Genomic DNA, 11,534 nt, shown 5'->3' on the forward strand with positions numbered 1-11,534 from the left:
GCAAGGTAGTAAGCATTATGCATGTTAAGATCTATGCTAGATATGAACTTCATGTTGGTAGGAAAATGTGCACAAGTAGTAAAGTGCCATAACTTGTACCCATTTGTCAGTCAATGCAAAAAAAAGGTGAGAAGGCAGCCGTGAGGGAAGAAGCAGGCTTACACAACGCTCTCCACCCACATGCTCCTCATCTTCCCTGCTAGAAGATGTATCTATGCTGTCAGTATCACACAGGCCTATTTTGTCCCAGATCTAATGACAGTTCTGCCTGAATGCAACCTTCTTTAAAAAAAAAAAAAAAATTAAAAAAAAACCAAGGCCCAAACAAACATGCAACTATGACAACTTAAATTGATGAAGAGTCTCATCTACAAAAAACAGTGAATAACATCAGTTAAGAGGTGGAGAGCCCTCTGTAGCCATGCCATACTCATCAGGTCAAACACTTGATTTAACTGTGGTGATCACCGCATACCTAATATGTACATCAACTTAATCTTTTTTCAGAGGGTTCACAATTTTTCCCATGAAGAGTATATTGTTCTCCATTGTTATGACCATTAGGAAGGGCCTGTCGAATGTAATGGTAACCGGAACAGACATAGGCACTATTTCCATGCCTGTGGCAGCTGCTGCTTCGGTGCCAGTCTCATCCACGTTTACCACAGCCTTATGAATAGCCTGTGAAGAAACAGACATGTTACAAGTCAAGGGGGTACAAAACTAGTCACCTAAATAAGAACTTGAGCTAAAAGTGCCTGAAGAAGTTATTGGTAAGAAACAAGCATCAGATGGACAAGTGTGAGTCCACTGCACAAAGACAGCAAAGTTGGAAAAAAAAAAAATCAGCAAGTTACATGCAGCACAGCTTTCCTAGCCCCAGAGAGGAAAAGTTCGTCCCTGGTGGAGGGGCATGTCCCTGCTAGTGAAAACATTTGCTTTGTTTCTTTTCTTATTCCCTGCTCCCACTTGTGCAGATCTGTGGATCTAGACTAAAGGTTAAGAGAGCGAGATCATATTTAACTGTCTATTAAAAGTTCATATAGTTGAAGAAATAACATGCAGATTAGCACAAAGAATAGCATGCTGAAATTATGTTTCCCATGTTTCTTAATGTCTTGGAAAAAATGGGAGCAAAGAACAAGGGCCAAAAATGGAGGGCTAGAGCAGAGAAACATGAAAGTTTTACCTTGCAAAATCAAGACATTCACAGACCCTAATTCACTAACTTGCACCTGAGGTCATGAGAGCAGTTGTTTTGTTCACATTAGACAATGAAATTTGCACTGATTGTCAGCTTTAAACTCCAGGTTTATTGAAGTATGAATTTTCTGTAGCTTTTGCCTGGGCCTGGCACTAATGAGAGTCATTCCTCATAGGCTTGAAGCCAAATGTTTTTAATAACCACATTTTCCTTTCTCCTAAACACTTTAAAAGCAAGCAGTGTTTTTCCTCTCCGCTCCCCTCCATAAAACACAAGCAGTGATACATCCTACAGCTCCCTGCTTGCCCACAGGCAGGCTAAAGAAGGTAGACACAAACAGAAGCAACAATGTAATGACTGTAACAACATGCTGCAGAAGGGTACTATGGTGTGGATAGACGATGATTTGGTCACGTTTGTTTTATAAGGTTGCCCCATGCAGATCAAACAGGCCTCCCAGATTAAAAAATTATGGACTTGTAACCTGCTCCAACTCAATTGCACCGACAGGTAATATGGGTGAAATACTCTGTATGCCAACAGCTGCCTTTTCATGTGAAGCAAAGCCTCTTTACATGAGTTTTGCATCATGAATACTTGTAAAGAAAGTGATGTAAGTATCAGTAACCATGGGCCCATAAAACAAAAAGCAGTATGACTTACCTGGGAAATTCTGTGCTGGGGCTGCCCAGTGATCCCAGACAGGTCAGCCTTATCAGTGAATACATCCATGATGCCCATTTTATATAATATATTTTTTAGGTTATATGTCCCATAAAGAGTGAATTTTGGAAGATACAAATTTGCTGAGCTGCCAGAAAAGAAGTGCAAGAATATGGTGAAACTTTTGATCAGATATCACAGTATAACACAGACTCCCAAGAGACAAACTCATTTTGCTTTCTCCCCAAAGACATTTTGCTTGCAGGCTCTTTCTAGCCTACATGGGAGATGTATAGTGACATTAATCTGGGGAGAAGAAAAGAAGGTTTATAACAATGTTGGAAGGCCAGTTGAGAGGATAGGGTTGTAGGTTGCTGGCTCACAGTCTGCAGTAAGCCAACACATGAACAGTGAGATTGACCCTGTGATCATTCAGCACAACAGTAGAGCTGTACTCTGTAAGGATCTTCATCTGACATTTTCAGAAGTTAGTGATATTTTGTGCATTCAGCTGGAATGGGGCATCATGCCCCATTACTGAGGATGCAGAGGATTCACCTTGCGAAAAAGTGATTCTTTTAGGTGTCTCAGGCTGGGCACAAAAAATCCAACACATCCAAGTTCACTGGTTACTTTTGAAAAAAAAAAAAACAAAACAACTTTGGCCTTCTGTCTTTATGATATAAATCAGGACAGAGAAAACAAAAAGATATACCAAAGGAGCAGGTCAATATGTGGTGGTGATTGTATGGATGACAAAGCAAAAAACAAAAGCACATTGACAGAATATATTTAGTCAATAGATAATTCTTTTTCTATGTCAAGTCCAATATCTGCTTTAGTTAATTTTTTTTTTAAAGTGACTAGTTTTTTGCTTCCATAAATCAATCAAAGCTCCATATTTCTGACTCATTTCTTCCTTGCTCTTTCAGTGAGGCTCTAACAATTCCTTTTCAAAGGTTAAAACCAACATTATGTTAGAAGCAGCATAATGAGACAGAGGTTAGTGATAATGCTGAGAGTAGGCACTGTTTTCTGGTGAAAAACCAGGACAACTGTCCAGGGTTCCAGGTCAGGGAGATGTGGAGCACTTAATGAAGCTGGCCAAAGAGCAAGTCATCCAGTGGACAAGTGGGAAGGAAAGGGCCCATACCTCCAGCATAGCACAGCATCTAATGCCAAGTCTAGCTGGTACCCAAAAATGAGAGTGCTAGTGGATTGATAACAGGTTGCTGATCTCTTACTTCTGCCTAATTTCTGACTGTGCTGATTGGTGTCTGAAGTGAGGATGCAACTATCATTGAATCATCTGTCTTGCTATTACATGAAGACACTCATTCACAAGCCCCCACTTGCTTTCAACATGCAGGAAAGAGAAAGCCGTAGGCACACAGCAACAATGCAACCAGGCAGGAAGCACTGGGATACACTTTCCAGAAGAGAAAGTGATGTTTTCTCCACAGTTCAGCCATTAAATAGATCTCAGCTGCCTGTACTGGCAATACTTTGGCACTATCCCCTGTTCAGCAGCCAACAGTAATGAAAAATGTTCCTCACAATGCTTCTGCAACTTGGGTCAATGTCAGTTTGCAGACAGAGAAACAGGGACAAACATAGCTTGCCCACAGTCCTTAAATCATTCCATATCCTACATCAAACCCATTTATTAAGGCCTCCCAGAGACTCCAGATAATAGCAAAGGCAATCAGTTGCTTTGAAAACTGGAGGGAAAAGGAGGAGTTTTTGTCATTATTTTGCAGGAGAGAACTATCATGATGAAAAACGGGGAGCTGCATGAAACAAGCTCGTCTTTGACAGTGATGCCTTTTTACATTGTAAGATTTACATCTCCCATTCAGGGCTTTTAGGTAGATTGTTCCAGTTTGGGGAGGTGAGAGAGGATGGAGAGAGGAAATATAAATCCCCCCAATTGTATTTAGTGTCTTTCTTGCTGATTTTAAATGCAATTGTGTTTCTTTGCCAAAAATGATTCATAAGTATCTTGATTCATCATCTTATTTGTCCTATAGTGATTTTAGTCACAAACCACATAGCTGCTCCCAGAAGTTTCAAAACTGTGAAGGTGAACAGAGAATTACATACTTTTTTCTGTCTTTTTTTTGAATGAAAAAAATTTTACATTCTTTTGATAAGATTTAACAGTGAATGAGAGTTAAGAGCATGACAGTGGTTTTGGTTTTCTGTATTAGGATGTCATTTTTGTCTTGAGAATTGATCATCTAAAATACAATTTTCAAATGTGTATGTGTGAAGATCTCTAACATGACACATCAGATTCATGAATGAACACAAGGGCTTGACTCTGTAAATATGTTGTGTCTATGCTTGTACACGTTTTGTCCCATCAAAGGTTACTACTACATATGACACTAAACGGAAGGAGCCTAAAGTTGTTTTTAGAAAGCATATAACCTTTCTGCCTTCTAGTCTCAAAGTTACCTTGAAGCAAGTGTAGCTTATTCCAATTTTGCCTTCCTAGGTCTTCAGAGAGCCTGAATATAGTGGTTCTGCAATGTGTCAGCTGCTCTATACCCTTATCATTGAGCTTTGTCCTCACAATTGCCAAATGAAAGTTGTTTTCTCAGCGTTAAATGTGCAATTATTGGTAACTGTAATAGGCAGAAAGGAAGCAAGAGACAAGAAAAAAGGCTGAAGGAAAGTGGTAGGAATTTACTTGTAAATAGGAGAAGGCAGAAGACCTCCTCCAAAAAAGTGAGAAGAGGTCTTAAGACAGAAAACTGGGGGCTACGGAGAGTTGAAGATGGGAAACAAAATGTGGAAATGGCAGAAGTCCTAAAGCTGTGAAGGTTTTCACTTCGTGCAGTACTGAATATGAAAACCCAGGGACACCAGAGAGCCAGATTTCGACTTTGGTCAGTAGGAATTCTCCTGTAGATTAAAACAGAACTAAAAATAGTATCCTGATTCTGTGTCATAGCCTAGCATATTGAAACTGATATGTCTCCTTGCCTACCATCTGAAACAAGAACTGCAGAATTTTACCTTTTTGAGACTAATGTCTTCCACCTTGACATACGTTCACAAGACAATCTTTTCTCCAGCTTCCTCATTCTTCCTTGATCAGGCAGAATAAAAAATGCTGAAGCACCTCCTTTGTAATCCATTTGCACCACAGTTGAAGACAGCTGGTCATCATAGCCATGCTTGAACAGGCCCATTCCAAACATCATCGGAACTTCAACAGCCTTGATCCCATCCACAAAGAATTTGTTCTTTTTAGTGTATTTTGGATCAAAAGGTTTTTCCCATTCAGCTTGAAATATAAGAGACACAGTTACAGGATATTTTGATGACATGAAACCGTAAGACATATCACCATAGGACACATTCATAGATGACAGAAACTGGTATAGCTGGATCAGCTTCAAAGACAAACCAGTTTGCAATGAGCACTTGATCTTACTGAATACTCAGAATAATTCAATAGCAACACACAGTAGGTAGAGTATGATGTAAAAAACTCCCTCAGATCTTACAGCAGGCTGCAATATCCCTCATTTAGATGAGATACCAAGTGTTCTAGTGTGCACTTTTCCTCCGTGACAACAGTTTTAAGGAGCCTATAAAGACCTCATATGATGCAGCCTTTAAATGAGAGCTCAGAAGAAGGAAGATTCTCTCCTTTCCTTATTCCCACACCAAGATAGACTTGTGAAGGGTTACACGAGGGATGAATTCTCCAGAGAAATGAAGGGATTTAGGCTACTTGCAGAGAGAAGGGTTTTATATGCCACTTTAGTTGATGGCCAATAAAGTCATGAAGAACTTAATTCTAGCAGACTGCTGGGTTAAAAAACAGAACAAAACAACAACACCAGAAACCTTTTGTACTGTCGTGCTCACAATATTAAATTTCCAAAGGCTCCTCGTTTAGTCATAGTGAAACAAACTGTCTTCATTGAAACTCTGAAAGATTCTTATCCTCAGCAGAGAGGAATTTCTAAGCCAAATTCCAGCTATCCACCTCATCCATTTCAGAGGCTGAGCAGATTAAAAAAAGAGGGGAAAAGTTGGGTTTGGGGTTTGGGGTGTGTGTGTGTGTGTGTTTTTTAAAGAAAGAGGTGTTGCTCTGTAGTAAATTTTGCCTTCCAGGACGAAACTAATTTTTTATCAAATTTAGTGGGCAAAAGTAGAGCCACAATGCTAAGTAAAATAAGTGCCATCAAGAAAACCACAAAACAAGAAGCAATCCCTTTTGACTTCTGATTTCTATTTGAACAATTATTACTAGGCAGCATGGTACAAATGAAACAATTATCGCCTGCTGTTTCCACCATCTGTGAAATAAACAGCCCTTATTTAGTATTTGGAAAGAGTGAAATGAGACTTAGTTAGTACATGTTTTGGGCTCTGAAAATATAAATTGACAACTGCCAATATTCTGAAGACAGGAAAAGTTGCTACTTTTATGTTTCTTCATTAACAGTGACTTCTTCGAACATCAGATATATAACAGGCAGGACTTCTGCCTTGATATGCTTAAGGAAGAAAAAAAAGCAGAATGAATCACAGAAACATGAATGACACAAGTCCTGAAACACTCAAACAACCTTTATCTAGTGCTCAACTTGGAAAACACCCACTGATTTCAGAAAGAGCTTTGCTTGATTAAAAACTGAGTAGCACGTTAGGATTTAGCACACAGATTAGACAGAGATGATATTCACTAATCCTTTCCTCCTGTTTCAGAGGAACTCTTATTCCTATGCTCTGCTCTCTTAGGAGGCTACCTTCTAGGGATGGCACCTTTCTCAAATGCTTCACAGTGTTCAAGTGGAAAAATGGAACCTCAAAGTATGATACTTTGTGGTGACCAGCTCAGCTAGGGCATGATAAGGGACTAGTGTACTGTAGTGGAATAGCATGCCTGCTGGCTGAGAGCCAGGAAAATATTGCCAGACTTTTGTCCTTAGGGAAGGACTTCTACACTATGCTACACCACAAAAAAGGGGGAGGAGAGTCACCAGTACTGTGCAAGGAAGGTTGTAATGCACACAGAGTGGACAAGAGCCTAGAAGTATAGACTGGTTATAGAGGTACCTGAGCTTTAGAGATCCTCTCCAGATTAATCCCAGCCTCTACATCAATTAGCATGAACCTACTCTCAATTTCAAGATAAAAATCCTTATTATTGCTATTAATGCTATTCTTTAATCTATTTTCTTTAAAATTGAAGAGCTAAAACTGAATCTCTACCATCTTTGGAGGAGCTGAGAAACCATTTCAGTAATAAGAATGAACATCTGATTTTTAACATCTAACTTATTTTTAGAACATGTAAAAGTTATCTGTAATACAAAGTTACCTTTAATACAAGGTTTCTCAAGCTTTTGTCCCCATTGTGCTACTAAATTTATTGCTCCTTCTTCAAACACCTTTCAGTAAAAGAAAAATAAACAGCTTTTTTGCCCGTTTTGAAAGATGTGCCTGACGCTAAATAAAAGCGTATCTTGAAAACATTATTTGAGACAAACAAGTCTGTGTTCAAGAGAATTAAGAAACATCAATCATCTGTATTCTGAACAGCTCTATTTAGCTGTGGCCAAATCTTCAGAGATTAACACAAGGAGCAGAGACACAGATGAAAAGCAAAACAAAACAAAAATACGGTTTTTACTTTTAAAATTACTTTCAGGGGAAGCTTCATATTGGGGAGGAGAGTGGAAGCATCCGGTTTTAAAAGAGCAGCATTTCTTTTAAGAGAATAGCATTTCTAATACATCATCTCTGTTTCAATTAAAAAGCTTAATGATATTTTTATCAAATTACAGAATATTATTTTTCTCAGTACAATTACTTTGTTTTCAGAATACGATAAAATGAGTAAGAGAGAGAAGGTTTGAAAGAAGACGCAACATCTGTTATTAGACCACTGATTGAGCCTTACAGCCTTGCTCCTCTTCTTCTCATTAGATCAGCAGTCTGAAAAGCTCTGGGAAGATCTGTAGACTGTATCTAAGCAGACTGCACAAGTTAATTAAGAAAAACAAGCTTATTGTCATTAGGCTTGTATTTGATACTGATGGGTCCATCTCTTCACTGGAAAATATTAGAATCTGCAAATCAAAAAAAAAAAGGTTGAAAACCTATGCTTCTAGACACATCAGGACTACAGCCATACTATCAGTAAAGGCATAGGTAATAAAAAAAAGGAGAAAATGAGCGTGAAACTAAAGCTACTGTTACACGTTTAGCTTTGGATACAGGAACATAATCAGTAATAGCAAAACTATAGAGTAAACATATTTTCTTTTAGGTAAGTTGTTAAGTTTTACTTTAACAGTGTTCTTTGAATTTAACTCTAAACTTGCTAAGCAAAAAAACAGCTGAAGTGGATTTCAAATTAATTCCTAGCCAACAAAGCATTTAAGAAAGTGCTTAAATCCCGCTAGATTGTATAGGACTAGATGCTTTACTGAATAGAGATGCCTTCCTCAAAGTATATTTCCCTTAATCTTCAGCAGGAAAGAAATGTATATATTAAAAGATATAGGAAAATTTGCCATAAATTTTGCTGGAAATTATCATCACTGTCAAGCAGAACATAATTTCCAATAGCTTTGTTTACAATTAAGTGTAAGTGAGGACCAAAAGGAAAACAAGATATGAGTCCATCTGCAAAACCATATTGCAAAAAGAGGTGATGAAGTCCAAGACTGACCTGAGGAAATAATGTATGAAGTAGGAGAATATGATATGTATATCTTACCATTAAAATAAATATAGCTAATAAGGAGAATTTCAGTAAGTGGATCAAGGTTATTTATGAGGTCCTTGATTTTCCCATTGGTTCTTCCTGCTACATATTCGTTGATCTTTATCTGGGCTTGATCAGCCCTTTTGAAGTTCATAGGATAAGCTTCTCCTTCATAGAAGTTTCTGAGATTATTTAAAAATTTATCTTGTGGCTTCAGTTTGTCAAGCACAAACAGGACATTTCCCATATTCAGCTGTAACCCCTCATTCTTTCTGTTTACCACTTGCATGAGTTGACGATAACCTTCATGTATTTCATTTTCAGAAATCTCATGTGGGTTAAAGTTAAGGACCCTAAGAATCTGTGTCAGAGTGTCTGATCTGGCACCCAGAGTCAGCATTGCAAAGGCAGTAGAGATGCTCAAAGGAGAGAAGAAAACATTCCCACTGTTTTCACGAGAAGAAATCTCTTTGTAGAAACAACATGCAAACTGACAAACACTGCTCCCTACAGTCTGCTGTGGCGTGTTTCTGTTTTCTTGGCCTCTTTGATTTTGGTTTCTTACACCTTGGTGATTAGGCTCATAGCAATAACTGTTGGAATGAAGCCCAACAATTAAAAGACACAGGAAAAACAACATCTTCATGTTTCAATAACTCTGTAAAAGAAGAAAAGAAAAATGACATTTGGCTTACAAATCTTTTTACCTTGCACTTAGCAATAAGTCAGTCTCTTCACTGTACAGAGCTGGCTTGGTACCAGTGATTCCAAGCCATTTGAATTCAGGGATACCAGCTTTCTATTTCAAGGAAGGAGACTGGAAAATTACTCAACCTACTGAAGAAGTTATGAAAGAATAAAAATTAAAGTCAAAGAGGGATGAAGTAATACCAAAGACACCCTCATTAAGGTAGGCTACAATTCCTTTGAAACTGTTTTGTTTCCAGTGTTCTGTTTTTAATGCGGCTTTAAGTTATAAAAAGCTGTAAGTCAAAAGTACAGGTCTATAGGGCAGAAAGTAAGGGAGCCAGGCACGGCTAGTCAGTTAAATTTAGCAAGATGAAAAATCGAAGCAGAAGAAAGGCACAATATTCCTCCATCATGAGAATTAAAATATTATACATTTTTTAATGGGCTGCATGTAAACATATAGGCAGGCACCAGAGAGGAAGTAAATGCACTTGTTAACGAGGAAGTGATGAACACTTACAGGGATTCCATAAAGCTTGAACAATTGAGCACCATTTTAAAAAAAAAACCTTCCACATAACTAACAAAAGAGAGAAATATGCTTTGAGCAATTAGGAAGTTATCAAGACCCTGGAAATACAGTGTTGCTTATTAAGAAAGGGAAAATGAGTATGTACACAGAACAGCAAATGGAAACAAGTGTGCCTGCCGCATGCAAAGCCATGTCCAGCCCAGTGACTGAACCAAATCACCTAAAAATAAAAAAAAATAAAAAAATAGAGAAAAATCTAGAACAATCATGTTGTTTATCATCAGAAAGAGCAAAGGGTGATTTTGGCAGAGAAGGCTGCAATGGTAAAATGTGAAGATGACTGAGTGAATTCTGGGGGAACAAAGATACTAAAAGATACCGATAGAACAGGAAAGCTTTTTCCAGATCAGCATGGAAACCATCCATTCCACATCTGTGGCAATACTTTTAACTCTAGAAATTAATACTGTACCACACTTGATTCAACAACTTTTGTCAACAGACAGAAAGAAGTAAAGATGTGGAATATCTGGAAATCCAGAACATCCTACTGTGGTATATGATCACTTTACCTACAGAATCTTTTATAAAATTAAGTACTCTCTAGAGGAAAAAGTAAGGATTTTCAAAGGGGGAAAATATCTAAGTTTCTGACTTGCAATGAGAAATGGTATCCAGACTGTCATGTCTTATAAAATCATTGAATCCTTATCAGCTCCCACCATGACCCCGCGTTTGTGTTCTTCACTTTCCAATATCTTGGTTCTCCAAAATTCAGTAAACTCAGAATGCTGATCTCTGCTTTAATAATATATGCTATAAATATTCCTTAATTCACACCCTTTGAATATTGTCGTTATAGCAATACTACTATTGCTAGGAAGGGCCTGAGCCCCATGACAAACCACTTTCATACAGTTCACTTTCATATCTAGAACACATTTAAATTTGAGCTCTTTGATTTGTTTGTGACTTGCTCCACCATCACTCTTACTCTAATTCTTTTAGCCTTTACCTCTATCCACAGATTCTTTTTTTCCAAGTTCTGAAGCTTTAGACAGCAATCCTTAAGTCCCCACTTCCAGTTCCTTTCATGCCCTACATTTGTTATTATCATCCATTTACTTCATTTAACTCCCTAAAACATTTAGACATGCAGTTTTCCTAAAGAGAGTTATGCTATACAAACATGTCTATCTCACAGAGGTCTTATCTTTTTTATTTAAAAAACCAAAACCATAATAAAACAATACAAAAAGCTTCAAATTGCAACTTGAATATGAACATGGTAATTTCTCAATTGATTATTCAGAAACTGTTGTCCTGCATATAACATTTGACAATTTTTCCACAGAAAAAATTGCATTACTTACAGTACAGTCAAAAGGGTCCTGTTGTATTCACCAGATCTGCACAGGTCCTTGCTCAGTTGTTTATGCTGCTGAACACAAAGCAGGGTATCCTCTAGTAAAGGTTAAGATCATCTAAGGGCTGTGACTCACACATTATAATTTTAGAGATTAGGTAGTGCAAACAATGTTGAAACTAGTTTTACTGGACACCTAACTTTGCTGAATATATGTTTCACACGTGACTTTTCATTATTAATGACTATCTGATTGCCCTGGTTAGATTCAAACCAATTTTCCTCAAAGTGAACCTACGGTTTCTTAATATCAAACATTCATACACATCTCAAGTTGCCC

At 37.8% G+C, this 11,534-nt stretch overlaps 1 protein-coding gene across 1 annotated transcript; it reads right to left on the bottom strand.

Annotated features, from left to right (window-relative positions):
• Positions 1-327: 327 nt before the first annotated feature.
• Positions 328-11,245, bottom strand: LOC127017196 (alpha-1-antiproteinase F-like). The gene is made up of 5 exons (XM_050898164.1): positions 11,202-11,245; positions 8,619-9,264; positions 4,892-5,162; positions 1,868-2,015; positions 328-681 (listed from the first exon to the last, which is right to left on the bottom strand). The coding sequence occupies exons 2-5, from the start codon at positions 9,250-9,252 to the stop codon at positions 493-495; spliced, it is 1,242 nt and encodes a 413-aa protein (XP_050754121.1). The 5' UTR covers positions 9,253-9,264; positions 11,202-11,245; the 3' UTR covers positions 328-492.
• Between the last annotated feature and the right edge of the window lie 289 nt (positions 11,246-11,534).

Source organism: Gymnogyps californianus, chromosome 5 (genome assembly GCF_018139145.2).
Source record: "Gymnogyps californianus isolate 813 chromosome 5, ASM1813914v2, whole genome shotgun sequence".
NCBI classification, from domain to species: domain Eukaryota; kingdom Metazoa; phylum Chordata; class Aves; order Accipitriformes; family Cathartidae; genus Gymnogyps; species Gymnogyps californianus.